This window comes from Harpegnathos saltator, unplaced genomic scaffold (assembly GCF_003227715.2).
Source record: "Harpegnathos saltator strain DR-91 unplaced genomic scaffold, Hsal_v8.6 scaffold615, whole genome shotgun sequence".
In the NCBI taxonomy this organism is placed as follows: domain Eukaryota; kingdom Metazoa; phylum Arthropoda; class Insecta; order Hymenoptera; family Formicidae; genus Harpegnathos; species Harpegnathos saltator.
In genome coordinates, this window is record NW_020230444.1 from 76998 (window position 1) to 98255 (window position 21258).

Consider the following 21258-nt stretch of genomic DNA (forward strand, 5'->3'; position numbering starts at 1 on the left):
CAGATCAGCTACCAAGGAGAGCTCCAGCGAGAATCGTGAAGAGAAGTCGACGAGAAGGCAAGGCATTCGCCGGTGAGTAAAGCTTCCACACCGTACCGAACCACCGGGAACTTTTACAAGACCCGGCAGCCGAGCCTCGTCGGCCGATCAGGCATCGCGATTTTACCGTACTTGTCCGTCTGTGTCGGCAGCAGTTAGCCACCGACACGGAATCATTTCTAAGTCTCTGTTCGCGAATTTACCGTATTCGTCCGTCTGTGTCGGCAGCAGTTAGCCACCGGCATAGAATAATTCTAAGTACCTGTTCTCGAATTCTAAGTGTTCGTCCGTCGACGTTAGGCAGCAGTTAGCCGCCGCGCCGACATAGACTAAGTTTCTGTTTCTGAACGAACGGCAGCAGTTAGCCACCGTTCCGCGATTTCTAAGTGTTCGTCCGTCGACGTTAGGCAGCAGTTAGCCGCCGCGCCGACATAGACTAAGTATCTGTTTCCGAACGAACGGCAGCAGTTAGCCACCGTTCCGCGATTTCTAAGTGTTCGTCCGTCGACGTTAGGCAGCAGTTAGCCGCCGCGCCGACATAGACTAAGTATCTGTTTCCGAATGAACGGCAGCAGTTAGCCACCGTTCCGCGATTTCTAAGTGTTCGTCCGTCGACGTTAGGCAGCAGTTAGCCGCCGCGCCGACATAGACTAAGTTTCTGTTTCCGAACGAACGGCAGCAGTTAGCCACCGTTCCGCGATTTCTAAGTGTTCGTCCGTCGACGTTAGGCAGCAGTTAGCCGCCGCGCCGACATAGACTAAGTTTCTGTTTCCGAACGAACGGCAGCAGTTAGCCACCGTTCCGCGATTTCTAAGTGTTCGTCCGTCGACGTTAGGCAGCAGTTAGCCGCCGCGCCGACATAGACTAAGTTTCTGTTTCCGAACGAACGGCAGCAGTTAGCCACCGTCTCGCGAATATAAGTGCTCGTCCGTCTACGTCGGCAGCAATTAGCCACCGACGTAGAATAGTCTCTAAGTTCCTGTGCGCGAATATAAGTGTTCGTCCGTCTGTGTCGGCAGCAGTTAGCCACCGACACAGAATATTTCTAAGCATCGGTTCGCGGAATTATCAGTGCTTGTCCGACTTTGTGTCCGTGATAAGCGGCCGGAATAAACCACCTATCGCTTATCCGAAAGAACAGCTGGCGTAAAGCGCCCTCAACAGGACTCGTGGCCGAGGACGTCGGACTGCCAAGAGGCCGCGGAACATCCCCTCTGACCCCGCGGATAGGGGACCATCCTTGCGGCTAAGCGGGGAGTCACGGGCACCGAGGAACGGGCATCGCCGACGCCACACCGAGCCAGCGAGCCCGCCTACATACATTTATATATATATAGAACCGAATATCTTTTTAAATAAACGGGGCGCCTCGCGGGGCGCACCACACTTGCTAAACACACAAAAACGCCGGATATACATTTCTTGCGAGAAGCAACCTTGCACCTCCCTCCTTCACCCGAGTAACGCACCGACGCGGCGGCGAGCGAGGCGTCGCGGAAGCGGCGAGCCGGGCGCGACGGTGGGGCGACCGATCGCACCGAACCCCGCGGGCGTTACCGTTACAAAATAAAGTAAATAAATCTAAGTTTTATTATATATATTACATTTGCTTCTAGCAATATATCATAGCGAGTAGTTAGTTTATAGTTGTATTAATCTTTATAAAACAGATAGTAATGCATCATTCAGAATCTTGAGGAAATCCAGTTACAAAGCACAAAATTAGTAAAACGCTCTGCTCAAAATCTATTGACGCAGGTTTGGCTCAGAGTTTGTTTCTTTAATTTTATTATTGAGAGAACTATTTGAAAAGATAAAATAGTTAAGTATATGTTTGCGGGGTTTTCTCATATTAATTTCACACATGATCTTTCAGAATTAGTATACCATATTTGCCTAAGTTTTAATTATCAAAATATGTTTAATCAATAAATCAATCAATACATAAATTAGGAAACAATATGAATCATTGGTACGTGAGGTAATTCTGAAATAAGCTTTTGTAATTATGTGAAGTCCTGGAAATAGTCAATACATATTGGAAAGACCTTGTACTAGCCACATTATCTTAAATATTATAATTTATAATAAAACATGTATACATAACAATGTATATTACTGCATACGATATACATTAGCTTAATTAATAGATTTAAACAATAAAATGAAGTAAGACCTGGAATAAGCCCTATGACATATATATATATATAATTTAATATATATATGTATACCAGGTATGTCGGTAATTACTTTCCGGTTTTTGTAACAGATGTCACTAGCCATAAGTATGCAATGTTATGATTTGATACATATGTCATTTTATTCTACTGACATTAACCTCAAAACTACACAAGTTACGTTCCGCCAAAATAACAGCGTTATAGATTAATAATTTTTTGAAAATGTCGTGTTTTGTGCCTGAAAACGTGCATTTGCGGCACGCATTACTTTTCTTGTTTAATCAAAAGAAAAAAGCCGCTAAAAGTCATCGTTTGCTGGTAGAGACTTACGGTGAGCATGCTCCAACCATAAGAACATGTGAAACGTGGTTTCGACAATTCAAATGTGGTGATTTCAACGTTCAAGACAAAAACGTCCTGGTAGGCCGAAAACGTTTGAAGATGCGGAATTGCAGGAGTTATTTGATGAAGACCCAACACAAACTCAAAAACAATTGGCAGAAAAGTTGAATGTGAGCCGAGTAGCAATTTGTGAACGATTACAAGCGATGGGAAAGATCCAAAAGATGGGAAGATGGGTGCCACATGAATTGAATGACAGGCAATTGGCAAATCGAAAAATCGTCAGTGAAATGCTGCTTCAAAGGTATGAAAGGAAGTCATTTCTGCATCGAATAGTAACGGGTGATGAAAAATGGATTTATTTCGAAAGTCCCAAGCGAAAAAAATCATGGTTATCACCTGGCGAAGGCGGCCCATCGACTGCGAGGCCAAATCACTTTGGTCGCAAGACCATGCTCTGTGTCTGGTGGGACCAGGTTGGTGTCGTATATTATGAACTGTTGAAACCTGGAGAAACAGTTAATACTGATCGCTAGCAACAACAAATGATCAATTTGAACTGTGCATTGATCGAAAAACGTCCACAATACGCTCAAAGACATGATAAGGTGATTTTGCAGCATGACAACGCGCCGTCTCATACAGCAAAACCAGTCAAAGAAATATTGAAATCACTTGGATGGGAAGTTTTATCGCACCCGCCATACTCTTCAGACCTGGCTCCATCCGACTACCACCTTTTCGCATCGATGGGGCACGCGCTTGCAGAGCAGTACTTCGCCGATTTCGAAGAAGTTAAAAAATGGCTCAATGAATGGTTTAGCTCAAAGGAGAAACAATTCTTTCGGAATGGCATCCATAAATTGCCTGAGAGATGGGCAAAATGTATAGAATCAAATGGCCAATACTTTGAATAAATATATTTTAACTATCCATTGTAAATAACGTGTTTTCTTTAGCGAAAAAACCGAAAAGGAATTACCGACACACCTGGTATATTAAATTTATATAAATTATTTACTCACATAGTATCAATAGCATTTTTATTTGAATAAAAAAAATGTGAATCAATTTTATTACATATAATTTAAAGTGAGTCATTGCTTATTATATTTTAATTCAAATTTATTTGATTCAAATAAATACGCCATTAGTACTATGTAAGTAAATATTTACTTACATTGAATACATATATTTTTCAGTGTTCCTAGATCATAACTTTCTATGATTGTTTAACTTATTCATAAGAAAAACGTATGCACAAACTTACAATTACGAATACATTTGAAAATCTATAGATGTGTGTAATATGTACGCTCGTAACTTTGAAGTTTACGCATACGTTTTTTCTTAAAAGTGAGTTAGAAAATCAAACCGCTAAGTCATACATGTTTACATATACGTGCGTGTTTCCACGCGCGATTGTCGTGATCGCCGCGGTTGTAGCGCGCGAAGCGTGTCTCTCGATTGTCATTTGTTTTCGGCGGTTGTCCTTCACAGTCAACGGTTATCTGCAAAGCGTCTATGGTGTTTCCAGTGCTGCGTAAAAATTATATGCTCGGATTATTACAATACAATAATCATAATTCGTTCGAAACATTCGATCTCATCTCAGTTCTGATCTCAACCCAGGAGCTTAACTGTACGGAAAGCATTTAGCACGAAAAATATCGCTTTGACGGGAACATTCTGTCGTGTGTGAAACGCGTATTGTCGTAACATATCTGTAATTATAAACACGCAATATGGCAGATGATGAAATGAAGAATATATTAAAGGATCTTCAACTGGACCTTGAAGATGATTTCAAAAGTGAGTATTGAGAGGTTATATAAAAAATGAACTTGTATCTTTCATAATAGAGTATGTGAGTATGGATCTTGCAAAAAGGAAATATCTTACACTTTGTCGAAGCAATTGTACTGTATATTATGTAATTTATCATTTTAATCGTTTTCAACCTGAAAGCAAAGTAAACTTGACATATGAGCTGCTTTACTGTCTTATTTTCTAAACAAATTATATTTAACAGGTTTATGTGAATCATATATATGAATACAATGTATATGTCTATGTAGTAAGATTATTTTATAATAATAATTTGTTGCCTCTGTTATCAAATACTGTGGCACACTAAATCATACGCAGCAAGATAATGAATATGAATCATATATATTTCCTCGCAGCTCAGAATTTCAATGCAATAATTTAATATTCTTACTCGACATTTAAGACTTAAGCAATAAGATCCATATAAGCACTCTGATGCTTTGAATACAAAAGGCTAATATCCTTTAAAATCAATATTTTTATTTATATTTGCATATATATTTTCATTGGCATATCATATATGAATATGTTAACATTCTTAAAATTTATGTGTATTTTTTGCTAGGTAAATGTAATACTTATGTAGATATGATTATTAGATGTGCTTAACCGTTTGAGTCCCAAGCAGCGCGATCGCGCTGTTCAGATTTTATGTCGAGAAAACCCAGTACATTTCGATCATTGTGGACAACTGACGGTGCGTTACCGATTGTCGAAGTCGCGCGCTCAGATTTACTGAAGCAAGTATATCACACCGATCCTTTTAATGTAAATAGTACATTTTATAATAGGTAGAATAATACTATAATAATGCAATAATACATTACAAAATAAAAATTTTTATTTCATTGTTATCTTCTCAATAATTTTTATCGAACAAAACTTGAAATATTTATAAATTTACAGTACGCATATGTAATAATACAGATGTATTTTATAAAATAACGAATTACAAATTAACAATATTTTTGTGTTATGAACAAATAATTTAAATGGAGAGTAACAATTATAATTTGTAACATCGGTGTTTATCAAAACATGTTGGATGGATTCCTTTTGCTTCGTTGCTCCGTTGCTTCGTCTAATCATTTTGAAACACACAATTATTAACAATGAGAAACACTTACGCAAGAATACGTCCGATCGCTTTGCAAACTACAATAAATGTGACAGAGCGATGAGAAAAAGACGAGAATCGCGTTACCTAACAAATACAAGAAGCGGTATTGGTCCGATTGGGATTCATCGATGTAAAATAAACAAAGCGCTATCGCGCTGCTTAGTATTTCTCGACCTAAAATAAAACAAGCGCTATCGCGCTGCTTGGGTCTTTTCATACTCATTTATAGAAAGCGCGGTTGCGCTGTTTTGGGATTCTTCGACAGTGTTTTTTCAATACCCCCTGGGACTCAAACGGTTAATCATATGTGTTATTATAGAATAAATCACTTCCCAGTTAACCATGTACTTGCCGAATGGGGGCAATTTCCTGTCAAACAACGCTGCCAAATTCAGTACACCTCAATTATCGATAATCATTTTACATCCTTTTCCTTTATCAACCGCGCAAAGACAAGGTTATATCTTTATTATTATATTATTGGTGATCCGTTTGGAAATGGCATCAGAAAACGATGTAAGTATTATATATTATTAAACGGCAATTACAAAAATACTGACAACCATATATTAATATAATAATTATTATATATATTATATACCGTATATTAATATAATATATATATATATGTATGCAGCAATTATAATTCTTTTAATATAGAGTTATATATATTGTATCTCATTCCTTTCTTTTGATGTTTAAATTCAATGCATGTCATTAAGTTTATTGAAAATTTAATTGCATCATTTTAATGTTTTTTGCTATTATAGACATCGTAGATACTAACATTATAGATTTATATGAATACAATTGGTCTCTGTAATAACAGACACCATAGAAATATCTAGGGTCGAGACATAGCCTGCTGAGAAGATCTGCCCTTTTTCTATTTAAGAGTAGTAGGGATGAAAAGCGAATGAGAGGAAGGGAATTCTTCTATAAGGTTCCACCCATTCCTATTGTCTCTGTTATTCCTACTATCCTATCCACTATTAACAAGTTATATCTGTACCATAGGTATTGCCTACATAGCAGAATTATGACAGTCTAGACCAGTTTATAGTGAACATATTTATGAATAAATTATCTATAAGTAATCGTCCTTAAATTTTTCAGGAACCAGATTTACTTGAAGTACTGGATCAAGTGGAGGCAGCAGCAGAAATTATAAAATTAAAAAAGAGATTGAAATGTTAAAAGACAAAATTAAAGAGCCATCACCGCCGCCGCCACCGCCGCCACCGCCACCGCCGCCACCGCCACCGCCACTTCCACCTTCACCTGCACCACCACCACCACCGCAATTCCAACTATCAACAGCTCCAGCATCGGAGCCAGCAAAACAAAGTAAGTACTTATTGTTACGTATTTATCGACCATTATATAGTAGAAATATGACAATAATATTTATAATAACATTTTTATAATTACAGATCCAAGAAGATGGCAGCGTGCCGGCAGAGCACGCCGTAGGGGCCGTGGAAGAGGATGCGGGGGATATGGAGCAAAACGTTTTTATTTTAACTTTTAATTTTTAACTTTTATATATGTATATATGTATATAAAATATATATTTTTATAATATAATAAATAAAATATATATATAATTAATAAATAAAATATAATATAATAAAATATATATTTTTAACTTTTATATATGTATATATGTATATAAAATATATATTATTCTTAAAATATGTAGTCTATGAAAAAAATAAAATATCTTATTAATTCTATATTATAATGTATTAATTTAATATTTTACCAAATTATTATTGTATATCCAGAGATCTCTGCATTTGTAACAGATAATATATTAGTAAACTCATTTAACTCTGAATTCGAATATGAATTTACTAAAGACAATTTTAAAATTATGATATTAAAACAAGCCTTAGCTTATTCGGCACAAAACTTGACATTTTCGCACGAAAAAAATTATGTGATGCTAATACGTAGTCACTAATACTTCAAGGTTATGTTGTTACCAGATGTCCAAACTTACGATATTACGTTTTACATCTGACAATTTCAACATAACCTTCTGATGGGGCCATCTTTTGTTAAACGGCGGAAATTTATTTGTACTCCTAATATTATTACAGATCTCTGTCAGGCAAATGAAGAAAATCATAATTTAAGTACTGGAACGAGTATGGAAGATACAACCGATAATATAGATAATAATAGCGATAATAGTTATGTAGTTATAAGTAGTATTATGTAGTAGTATAAGTAGTAGTTATGTAGTTATAAGTAGTGTATATAATAGCGATAATAGCGATGTAGTTATGAAATAGAAATGACTGTACCAACCACAGACACAGATACCGGTACTTCCTCAATGTCTAATGCACTAAAAGATATAAATAATCATTCCACGCAAGTAAGTATTGTAATAAAATATAACAATAAAATTATAACATACAATATAGGTAAAATATATATACCAGAGAAGCCATGATCTTCATAATAAAAAGCTGCTGTTTCTTCTTTTTCCTCCACAGTAGGGTATTTTATGATATCAGGTGCCATAAATAAATAAGAGAAATGCCGTAACTCTCGTATTAACATTGTGTAAAGCACTTATTGTGATGCCAAATTTATCAGCAACTTCACGATATGAAGAACTTTTATGCCCTACGAACCATAAATAACATAGCAGATGCTTCTCAGCTGTTATTTTTGAACGCCCAACATCTAAAAGAATAATACAGTATTACCCACATAGCACCGCAATATTGCAGGAATATTACAGAAATGTTGCAGGAATATTACAAAAATATTGCATAAACATGACAACAATATTGCAGAAATATTTAATGTCCTAGGTATAAGTCTCGCAGAAATATTGCAGGAATATTGTTATGATGTTGTAGGAATATTGTCACAATATCACAGGACTATTGCTACAATGTTGTTGAAATATCGCCACAATCTTGCAGGAATACCTATGAAATATAGCACAATACTGCAGAAAAATTGCAAAATATTGCCGAAATATTACTGCAATCGTGCAGGAATGTTGCTACAATATTTCTTAAATGTTGCTGCAATATTGCAGGAATATTAATGAAATATTGCATAAATATCACAACAATATTGCAAAAATACTTAATGTCCTAGGCATAAATCTCGCAAAAATATTGCGGGAATATTGCTATGATGTTGTAGGAATATTGTCGTAATATCACAGGAATATTACCACAATATTTTTTAAATATCGCTACAATCTTGCAGGAATATCTCTGAAATATAGCCACAATACTGCAGAAAAATTGCAAAATATTGCCGAAATATTACTGCAATCGTGCGGGAATGTTGCTACAATATATCAGGTGTAGTAAAAAGAAATCCATTATTTTTGCATGAAATTGAAGACTTTAATTACCATAGTTAGAATGATCCGATCTAGGTCATATATGCGCCGTTTTGTTCGATAACTTGTTGCCATTTTGAAGGTAATTTCATTATGCCTCTCTCATAGAAGCCCTCGTCCCTATTGGCAAAAAATTGTGACAGTCGATTTTCACAAGCCTCTCTTGAAGCGAATTTTTCACCAGCAAAATTGTTCGCCATGGACAGGAACAGATGGTAATCACTTGGTGATGGTAATCACCAGGTCCGGACTATAAGATGGATGCATAAGAACCTCCCAACCAAGCTCCCGGAGCTTCTGGCGAGTCACTATCGATGTGTGTGGCCTGGCGTTGTCCTGATGGAAACACAATTCCTCTCCTATTGGCCAAAGCTGGCCGCTTCTGGGCGATTGCTTCCTTCAGACGGTCCAATTGTTGACAGTACAGTTCCGAGTTAAGAGTTTTGCCGTAGGGGAGCAGCTCATAGTAGATAATTCCCTGCCAATCCCACCAAACACACAGCAAAACCTTCCTGGCCGTCAATCCTGGCTTGGCCACCGTTTCCGCCGGCTCACCGCGATTCGACCACGACCGTTTTCGCTTAACGTTGTCGTAGTGATCCACTTTTCATCACCAGTGACCAACCGCTTCAGAAATGGGTCGATTTTGTTGCGATTCAGCAGCGATTCGCAGATGGAAATTCGGTCCATGAGGTTTTTTTCGTTAACTCGTGTGGCATCCCATACATCGAGCTTCTTTTTGTATCCAGCCTTATTCAAATGGTTCCAAACGGTTTTTTGTGCAATCTTTAGCTCTTGGGCAATCGAAACAGTGCTTACATGACGGTCGGACTCGACAATGTCCATGATTTTATCGATATTTTCGACAATTGGCCTTCCAGTGCGTGGTGCATCTTTGACATCGAAATTACCGGAACGGAATCGACGAAACCAAAATTGCGCGTGATTGGCTGTTACAGTATCAGGACCATAAACACTATTCACATTTTCAGCCGCCTGGCTTGCGTTTTCGCCTTTATCGAAGAAAAACTGTAAAATATAGCGTATTTTCTCTTTGCTAGTGTCCATCTTTGACGCGTGCTCAAACAAAACTGAGTCAACTAATTACAAAACTGTCAGAAAAGTTTTTTTAGTACGAAATCTCATCTTTCTAACGCCATCTAGTGGAACCCGATCGAACTTATACAACGCGAGATACAGATAACTAAAGCCATCTATTGGAAAAATAATGGATTTCTTTTTACTACACCTGATATAATATGTACATAATATAAGTTTTACAAGTACAAATGATATCATGTTATAACAATTTTACACGTTTATTAGTAGTGTCCAATATTTAATTTATCATTATTTCCCTGGTGAAAAAAAATCTCATATTTTCTCATAAATTTTCTCTGACTTTTTGTAAAATTCTCAGATTTTTATAAAATTTCTCAGATTTTTTGTAAAATTCCTCAGAAATTGTGCAGATTTCTCAGAATTTTGTAATAATTCTCAGAATTTCTCCAATTTTGTACACGAATTCGAATAATATTTCAGAAAAACTCAGATCTCTGAAAATGTGAAAATCTGAAAATTTCTCAATATTCCTCAATATTTCTCATATATGTTCAGTAACAGATTTCTGAAATATGTGAAATATTTTCATAAAATTTCAGATTGGTCAATAATAACGCTGGTAGCAGACTGACGTAAAATGACGTACTAATGACGTCTTAATGACGTCTCTAACGTCATTAAGACGTCATTAGTACGTCATTTGACGTTAGTCTGCTACCTGGGGAGTTTGATTCATCTATAGTAGTCCGGATCTATAATAGGTGCAATAATAAGCCTTATGCTTTTTTATTTAAGCGATAAAATACTCTGGCGGAAGATATTCTATAAAAAGTACGAAAAATTATGAAAATGGTCCAATTCTAGCATTTTTACATAGAAATTTACGTAAAAATGCTAGAATTGGAACATTTTCGTAATTTTTCGTACTTTTTATAGAATTTTTTCCGCCAAGGTATAACGTTATTTTTTATAAAAAAAGGCATCCCTACGCTTCTAAAAGTCGTAATAACGCTTACATTTTTCGTATTGCGACGTCTTGTAGTACTGGAAACGCCTATTGTCAGAAATGATAAAAGTATATATATGTTATTGCTTAATTCATAAGGCTTAAGGATTACTACTTATTATACACTGTAAGAAAGTGTGTAAATTTACATGATACGAAGCTCATATTTGAGCTACATTTTTCTGTACATGATACACACTTCATGTGAACACCTTCAAAAGAATTTATCGCAGTTACAATCATAACGGCTTCGTTCAGTTTGGTCGCTCATGCGCTGTAAGCGTTACTTTATCTTCTTTTGCAAGATAATGAACAATAAAAATAGAATGACACTTATAGTACGTGAGCGCCTAAACGGAACGCAGCCGTATGTGTGATTCACGGACAAAATACTTTTTAACAAAAATAATTAAAGACCAATTTGAAATCTTATGAATATAGTTTATATATTCTCAGAAACCTTGGTTGGTGACGTTGATGGTGACTTAAATAATTATTCATAAATAAAAAGTTTGTTAAATTTTTATTTCATAAACTACATTCATATATAATAAAAAGATATAATGGAATATATATTCTATGTACGTTTTTTGTTACATATATATACATATATATATACAACATGAGCTTAATATAAAGTTCATAACGTAAATAAAAGAAAAAGCAGCGTATTTAATTCATTTTAAGAAAAGTTACCTCGATACATTTTGAAAATTAGAAAAATGTTTTGAAATCTGATTACGTGCTTGCTGATTATGTGCTCCTCAAGATCATACTCTAATTGAAATGTTAAAAATAAAAATCATTTTTTATGAGATCATAATAAAGTATTAAAAAACCAAGAATATGGAGCATAAATCTATTGCACCGCATATGAGGTACTTTAAAAAGATAAATGTTTATTCGTCATAGGTAATATTTGTATCTGAGTCATTATCGTCAGAGGTTTTATTGTCGTTTACGACACTTTGATTGGAATCATCGTTGTTACCAACAAAAAGTTTTCTACAACGATGAATGGCTCTACCAAAATAAGAATTAATATTTCTCATCTCTGTTGCAGCTGCTTGTCCAGTCCAGCCATTATGCAATAACTATTTTTGAAAAGCTTCACTTATAGCATTCTTTTTACTTGGAGTTAAAGTTTTGCGGTTAATGCCAACTTGTTGCCGCACTATTCTATTACTTGCGACGCGATTTTCGCTCGCCGTCGGCAAACTGCCGTCGGTCCGCGCGCCTCGGCCAACCCAGCTCTCACGAAATAGGTTGGGCGCCAGGTGCAACGGGCTGCACCGCTCACCAACGCTACGCTACACGCCACCAAAGGGCCGAGACACGCGAAGTCGACGGGACCGGTAGCTCTTCGATATTTAAGTCGGTAGACGGGAAGGGTTCGTCGGAAGTCGGGAGCGACCGGGAAAACACACGAACAACGAGGCGCGTTTCGAATATCTTCAGTTTTATTATTTCGGGAATCGGGACGGTCCGACCCCTCGATACGGTACATTCAGTTTGGCTCTCGCGGATTCGAGACTATCGCCGATAACCTTAACGAGACTCTTTACGTTCACGACACCGAACAATAACGCAGGTGGAAGGTCTTACAGAATCGGGAACCTCCCGGCGACGTGGTCCTCCGCTTTCCTCCTTCGCTCGCTCGCTCGCTCGCTCGCTGCCACTGACGTTCCCTTCTAGGGCGAGGGGTACGTCCGAATTCCTCCACTCGCCAATGCCAACCTTCACCAATCTCCTTTTCTTCGATAGTCGTGATCCCTCCGGTAATACTCGGAAGCAGGTCGGCGATATTAGAGAGCGCGACAATGGGAGTCTCTTCTTTTTATTTTCTTCTCCCGACAGGCTTTCTTGCCCGTTTGTGTTGTCTCGTGCTACCTATCTTTCCCCGTTCCTCGGTAAATCTCCCTATACGGGAATCCTTCCGCGGATCTTTGTTTTTCGATCCGCGGGACGGGTGCTCGGTCTCACTCTCTTGCTCCTTCTCTCTCTCTCTCTTGCTCACACTCGCCCGGTCTCCGTGTTTAGGCTGGCTTTGTCTAGCCGGCGTTCACGCGCCAAGCACGGAAACGCCGACCGTTCGCGATATCCTTGCAGGCCTGTGGACAACGGAAGCGGCCGCGAGAACCTTTCACAACGATACGGAACCGATAATAGTATTGCAAAAAGATTGCGTTCACCTGGGGTGGCGGTCCAGCTGAGAGCGTCGTCCTCTTCCCTCCCCACCTGTCCCTTAGGTCCTGATGGGCGGCGCGGGAGGTCCAGGGGCACAGAGCTTGGGGACGCGGGACCGTTCCACCTGCACGCCTCGATTGCTGACACTACTGACTAATTATTACGGGGGGGAGTGCAAGGCGACACCCCCCCCCCCCGAAAGTCTCGCCTAAGGGCCGAAAGGTCGGCCTGGGACGGGCGCCTTTCCGGCTGCCACGTCACATACTTAATTCTTCTACAGTCCACATTCCATATGTGAACGAAATTACAAATAAGCTCGGTCTTTTAGCTACTTGGCTTCATCAAAAGCTGTTTTATTTGCCCAATGTCCGAACCCAACATAAATTTCATGTCCGCGAACAGTCCCAATCTTAGTATCCAATTCTTCTGTTGGAGTCACATCATCCATTTTGTTTTTACCTGTAAAAAAATCTTCATAAAAGCATTGATATATTTGTATTGAAATATTTTTATTATTTTACATGTCTGTAACAAAATAATCGATAAAATAAGTGTAAAAAAATCATCATTTTGTATTGTTAAGAAAATAAAAAGGAACAATAAGACATTAACATCACAATCAATTTTGTTTGAAAGTTACCCTTTTCTGCTAGGAAAGAAAGTATTTCTTGGCCGGTTCTCTCTGTAAGTGGAAATGCCTTAGATTTTGTCAAATCCTCATATTTTTGACGATAATATTGTGCTTCTTCCTCAGCAATCTTTAATTCTTGTTTTAACTTCTACTTCATTTTCCAAATTTAAAATTTCGGATTCATCATTAAACTCAATATTTGATTCGCTATCAACAAGTATCTTTCTGTTTGTTTGCTGTGAAAACCACTTGATTCAGTTTTTCAACCAGAAACTACAGAAGTTCTTCATCGATGGCATCATGGCTCTACTCCAAAAATAGCGAAACATTGTCGATAATAATGGAGCATATTTGATTTAAATAAATTCATTTTCACACTATAAGAAAACCAGTTGCATTTTACTAAAAAAAAGGCCACAAACTTTTTCCCAGACCCAATATATTGCTGTTTTATTTCACACGGCGCAGTCGAGTCTGTCGCGTGTAGCACACCGGTTCTCTGGTTGCGCCCGGGCTTCGTACCAGAACGTCCGGAATCTGATAATTATATATCATTGTATACAACCTTATATGGACAAAATGAACATATATAAATTTTTTTCCCGGATAGTCTTTAATTGATTAATGTGCAACATCTAGTGCTTATCTTCTTCTGCAGCATATTTTTATATTACATGTATTATGATAGAACATTCCTTTTTGACATACCTCGCATGATAGTTTGTAATTTCCATGCATTTCTTTGTCACAATGTAATGTTAGCGATTTTACATTACGTGAGTAAGTTTTTAATTGTGACGTAGAAGCTGCAGATTGTTCCAAATTTTCCTACAATTTCGTCGATTGTCACCGCAAAATATGATGCAAGCAACAATTAATTATAAAATTAACAGTAATTGTCATATTAATATCAATTCACTACATTACATAATAGATATAACTGCTTCCTAAGAATTCTGTATTTTCTATCAATAAATAGTCACAAAACGTGATGAAATGTACTCGTATAGTATATAGTAACATTTTTACATTAAAAATAAATGTACATACGCATACTAGGTTTTCATTTTGCAAATAAGCATTGAGTATTCTTGTACTTGTTTCCTGCTTTTCTCTTTCTATTTGTTTTTTTAGTGTCTGAAAGTTCGGAAAGATAACAATATTTTATATCTCAAATTGCCCTGTGAATATGCTTTACATTAACTATTACTACATAGCCGTACCTTTCTCTTTTTCTTCTCAGGACTTTTTATTTCTGTATTCTCATCCACTATAGGCTCATCAATAATTGAGCGCCTTACTTTTGGGATTTGGAAACGTTTAGCTGTCATCTACTTCTCAATGTCAGCTTTGCTATCTGTAAATGAGTAAATGAAATTACAGCACAAAAGAATGAAATGGTTATTTATATTAATTTATATATAATTATAAATGAAATTTGTCCATATATGGCTACTTATATGTAACCATATATGATTAAATATACAGGGTGATTGGAAACAACCCTGGGTCCTTGAAAAGACGTAATCCTGACTAGATTCTGAGACGATTTTTCCTTTTACAAAACTTTATCCGAAATCTAGTTTTTAACTTATAAAAGGAAATAGTTTTCTTCTCACGAGTTGAATACAGAAAGTAGGCAGTGGCGGCGCAACTCACCGTCAGACGTGACAAGTGACAGCCCCCTACATAAGCGATGACGTCTGAGGCGGTAAATTGCGCCGCCATTGCCTACCTCCTATATTCAACCCGTGATAAGAAAACTATTTCCTTTTATAATTGAAAAACTAGATTTCGGATAAAGTTTTGTAAAAGGAAAAATCGTCTTAGAATATAGTCAGAATTACGTCTTTTCAAAGACCCAGGGTTGTTTCCAATCACCCTGTATACCCTATTGAAAAATTTTTATTCAAATCACAATTGAGAACTATATTGAGAACTCAAGTGAGAACTTGAGTGAGATTTCCGCAATAATCCGCATATAAAATCTTTATTGAGATCTCACAGTTCAAATCTCAGTTGAGATCTCAGTTGAAAAATTTGATAAAAATCCCAATCAAGTTCTCAATAGAATTCTCAATTGAGATTTTTCTCAACTAAGATCTCAATAAAAATTTTAAATGCGGATTTTTGTTGAAATCTCATTTGCGATCTGAATTGCGAAAATAAAATTTTTGCAGTAGGGTAATTATATATAATTATATATAATTGTATATAATTTTAAATAGAATTGTATATGGACAAATTTTTTACGTAATACATTTTTTACCTGGACGTGCGTTTAATTCAGTTAACAGATTTAAATATGATGGCACACACGCGCACATAGTGACACACTTAAGGTTTTATATTTATCAAAAAATGAATGAATAGCCTAATTACAATGTACATGCATACATGATATAACATGTAGCAGATTATATCAGTTAACAATTACTTCATACATATTGATGATTGTTATCTATTTTTAATTATATCAAAATTTATTATAAGAATCGGTATATTTTTTGAATCACAATATTTTATTACATAACATGTGCAAAGAAACAAATAGTAAGAATGCAATTTAAAAGAAGTGCTGAAGTAAGCATTGTATATTTTCAATAGCAAAATTGAGCAGAGAATAAGGAAAGAAAAGAATGATGTTGAAGGAAGCAAGCTGACAAATGAACAAAATATATTTGGATATCGCAGTGACATCACATTGCAGTGATATTACGATATTCCAGAGATATAATAAGATGGTAATTTTACTATCTCAAGATATTGTAAGATACAGACGAGGGAGGACAGCACTAGTCTATTCCAGGGGGGAGCCACGGGAGAAAGACCGGTCCTAAGAGATCAGACTCGACGGATGGAGAAAAGGATAAAAGGAGACGCACGGAGAAAGACGGAGCTTTTTGCCTTTGGCTTTTCGCCTTTAGCTTTTTGCCAATTAACGTCGAGACGAATAATAGAAATAGAGTCAAGTCGAAGAAAGAGTCGTAGAGCGTTAAGCTTTGTAAAGAGATATATTTTATATAAGTTGCGGTGTCGGATACTATTGTATTATTGTTCATTTAAAATATACATACTTATATTCTTGTTCATAATAAGAAGAGTTCACATTAATCGCTCGGAACCTTAACATCCTGAACATCCCTCTTTTACAAACTAAGGAAGAGGATCAAGAAGAAGAGAGACAGAAAGATAATAGAATAGAGAAATAGAGGATCTCTCTTTTTTTAAATCTTACAGCCGCAATTTCTTTCAGAAGTGGGATACAGCTCATGCCAATTACGCGATTACAGTTTAAAGAACAGCAATTAAGAGTCGGAAAAATGAACAGGAATGTGCTGGATGGAATGACGCTGAAGCAGCTGCAGGAGGAAGCAGTAAAATTCCGATTGCCGGTATCGAACGACCGTGAACGGATGATAGAACAAATGATGTCCCATCTAGAGCGACACGGGCCGATGAGAGACCTTCTTGAACCAGAGGAGAGCTCCCGAATGGGAAAAGACCGACAGGCTGCGGTGACCTCAGCCGAGGAACAAAGAATGGAGCAGCAGACGGAAGGGTCCTCACAGAATATGATTGGTCAAGTCACGGACAGTTTGGCCAAGATGCAGCGCTTAATGCAGGAACAGCAACAACAATTTATGCTGCAACAACAAAATCAGTTTGAACGGTTGCTTCTAGTGCTATCCAACAGGAGACCAGAAGCCGGTCTTCCGACTGAGCACCAAGGCGGAGGAAGATCGACGCAAAATTCTACACCGTCGGGAAGTGACGGCGTGGTGACGGGTCAAAACCCCATAGAAATGCAACAATCGCAAATCTCGGTTTCTACCTTAGCGTCGCAGATTCCGGAGTTTGGTGGAACCGAAGAGGAGAACGCTAAAATCTGGATACAACGAGTCGACTGTGTAGCGGCTATACATGGAGCGACAGATGGTGTGACGCTGCTTGCAGCAACGGCGAGGTTGACGGGTGCAGCCAGGAAATGGTATGATGCACAATACGGACCGATGCTGCAAACATGGAGAAGGGTAAGAGAAGAATTGCTTAAAATTTTCGATCGAGAAATTGCCTTCTATAAAATTATAAATAAAATAGAGAATCGAAAATGGAACGCGGCAAAAGAAACATTTGATCAGTACGCCCTGGACAAATTAGTGCTGATGCAGCGAACAGAATTATCTATCCAAAATAAGATACAATTATTGATAAGCGGAATAGCGGTGAGCGCGTTGAGAGCTACAGCCTTGTCATTATCGGCGGAGACGATTGAAGACTTTTTGACCAAGATGAGACGAATCGCGGAGGGCGTGATCGAGACAGAAAGGAAAGCGCCGATCGGGTCGAATATTGCACGTTCTAGAGAAATAAAATGCCGAAATTGTAACAGAAAAGGACATCCCCACAAGGAATGTCGGAGTGAGCCGACGTGCTTCTACTGTAAAGAAAAAGGGCACCGGCAGTTCGAGTGTCCAGTCTTGAAGCGAAGGGAAGGAGCTGTTATTCCAGTAAGGACGCCAGCCTATGCAGGAGGACGTCGAGCGGCAGGAGATGATGCCCCGAGACAACCGGTTGCCGTGGTGCAGGAGCAGGAGGTAGCGCCGGAGCAGGAACAGGAACTGCGAGTCAGCGAGCCCTTTATATCGGTCGCAACTATAATGGGTAAGCGATGCCAGATTAAAGCGCTAATAGACACAGGCAGTCCAGTATCGTTTATTAACGAAAAATTATACAAAAAGTATATATAGCCGAGAATACTGACGTTAAAACCGGTCGGAACAAAATTATACAATTTAAACGCGCAGCCGTTAGCTATTTTAGGATCAACGCAAGTATAGCTAAAACTCGAGCCAACAGAAAACATAGAATATGATGTCGATCTCTTTGTATTATCGAGATAATCTTTCCAAGGAGAAATAATATTAGGACGCGATTTTCTATACAAAGAAAGAATCTCTTTTGTCTTCAGACCGCGAAGTGAAAAAGTAGAGCGAGTTTGTCTGTTCGAACAATTGCCTTTGTGTATCGAGGAAGGCATAGATAAAACCGTTAACGATAGACTAGACGATATCAAAATAGATTATAATAGACAGACAAAAGAAATGTTGCTAAATCTATTGTTATCCATGAACAATAAAGAGATCGAGGCAATCGAAGACGGGCACGCGATACGTGTACCCTTGAAAGATAAGTCGATATACGCGTATGCCCCGCGTCGGTTTGCGTTCGCTGAGCGCGACGAGATCAAAAAAATTATTGACAATCTATTAGCACGTGACATTATCAAACCAAGCATATCGCCTTATTGTGCTAGGATTGTACCGGTGAAAAAGAGAAACGGTAGCATGCGGTTATATGTCGATCTACGACCTTTAAATAGTCGTGTAGAAAAACAAAAATACACTTTCCCGCTAATCGAAGATTGCTTAGCAAAACTGGCGAATAAATCCATATTTACATTGTTGGATATAAAAGACGGTTTCCATCATATAAAAATCGATGAGCGCGACACAAAATACTTTGCTTTTGGCACACCAGATGGCCAGTATGAATATAAAAGATTACCCTTTGGCTATAGCGAAGCACCGGCCGAAGATTTCAAAAGAGGTTATTGCAGATCCTGAGACCGTTAATTAATGACGGAAAGATTATTGTATATATTGACGATATTTTGATCGCATCAGATAACATAGCCGAACACTTAGAAGTAATTGGAGAAGTGTTAATTATTTTAAAACAATATAAATTCGAGCTTAACTACGATAAGTGCTTGTTTTTGCGAAAAGAAATCGAATTTTTGGGTTATATCGTGAGAGCGAACGGTATTACCTTGAATCAACGACATGTCGAGGCAATTACAAAGTTTAGAGAACCGCGATCAACGCATCAGGTGCAACAGTTTTTAGGATTGACCGGGTACTTCCGAAGATTTATAAAAGATTTCGCGTTAAAGGCTAGGCCTCTACAAGACCTACTAAAGAAAGGCGCGGTATTTGACTTCAGTCCACATTGTCGGGAAGCCTTTAATATTTTAAGAACAGAGCTTACATCGTTTCCAACTCTGCGGTTGTATGATCCAGCGGCGGAAACGGAGATCCATACCGATGCTTGCATCCAGGGGCTGGGCGCGATATTATTACAGCGACGAAAAGACGGGGTGTGGGCACCCATTGCTTTTTACAGCAAGACAACGAATCAGGCTGAGGCCAAGTATCATAGCTTCGAGCTTGAAATGTTAGCGGTGGTTAGAGCGGTTGAACGGTTCCACGTTTATGTATACGGAAAAAGTTTCACCGTAGTCACTGATTGTAATGCCTTGGTATATGCTGTAAACAAAGCCAACTTAAATCCACGAATAGCACGGTGGACATTAGCTTTACAAAATTATAATTTTAAATTGACTCACCGGTCGGGTAAAAAGATGGCTCACGTAGATGCCTTGAGTCGAAATGCAGGGTATGTAGATGAAATGCCATTAGAAAGAGAGCTGGAGTTTAGGCAGCTGGCCGATCCCCAGCTTCAAGCGATTTGTAGACGGTTGGAATTCGAGGATGATCCCAAGTTCGCGTTGGTAGACGGATTGTTGTATAGGAAATAGGATGAAAGACTAAAATTCGTGATACCACAGACGATGACGGTAAATGTGATTAGGATCTATCATGATCAAATGGGACACTGCGGAATCGAAAAGACAGTGCAGGGAATTACTCAGAATTATTGGTTCCCATCGCTAAGAAAAACAGTAAAAGATCATATAGAAAATTGTATCACTTGTCTAATGACGAATAACTTACCACGAAATAAAGAAGGGGAACTGCATGTAGAAACAGTATCGCGAAATCCAATGGAAGTCTTGCACATTAACCACTTTGGGCCGTTAGCGTCGACAAAGCAGGGTAATAAACATATTTTAGTAGTAGTAGATGCGTTCACAAGGTTTACGTGGCTTTTTCCCACTCGATCCACCGGATCGAAAGAAGTGATCGAACGGCTACGTTCTATTTTTTGTACATTCGGGAATCCAAATGAAGTAGTCAGCGATCGAGGAACGGCTTTTACGTCGACCGAGTTTAAAGAATTTATTAACGAACAGCGTATTAAGCATCGCAAAGTAGCAGTAGCATCGCCATGGGCGAATGGCATGGTTGAGCGCACGAACCGTTTCCTGAAAGCCGTGTTAACAAAAAGTAGTAGTATATCCGAAGAATGGGAAGAAGAACTAAGACACGCGCAATACGTCATCAACAACACGTACCATGCGTCCATTAAGTGTTCCCCATCCAAGTCACTGCTAAGTTACGACAAACGTAGTCACGTGGACGCGGCGCTCGTACAATTTACTCGTGAATGGGTGAAAGAAATGACCGACGTCAATGACGAACGAAACGAAGCGCGAATGCTGGCACAACAAGCCAACGAAGTTGTAAAAGCGTACAATAAGAGATACTACGATAAACGACACAGAAAACCGTCGCGGTA

General features: G+C 38.1%; 1 protein-coding gene across 1 annotated transcript; it reads left to right on the forward strand.

The window, feature by feature from the left end:
* Nucleotides 1–7813: 7813 nt before the first annotated feature.
* LOC112589822 (uncharacterized) lies at nt 7814–20377 on the forward strand. The gene is made up of 4 exons (XM_025304513.1): nt 7814–7897; nt 17070–18517; nt 18749–19386; nt 19464–20377. The coding sequence occupies exons 1-4, from the start codon at nt 7814–7816 to the stop codon at nt 20375–20377; spliced, it is 3084 nt and encodes a 1027-aa protein (XP_025160298.1).
* Nucleotides 20378–21258: the final 881 nt, after the last annotated feature.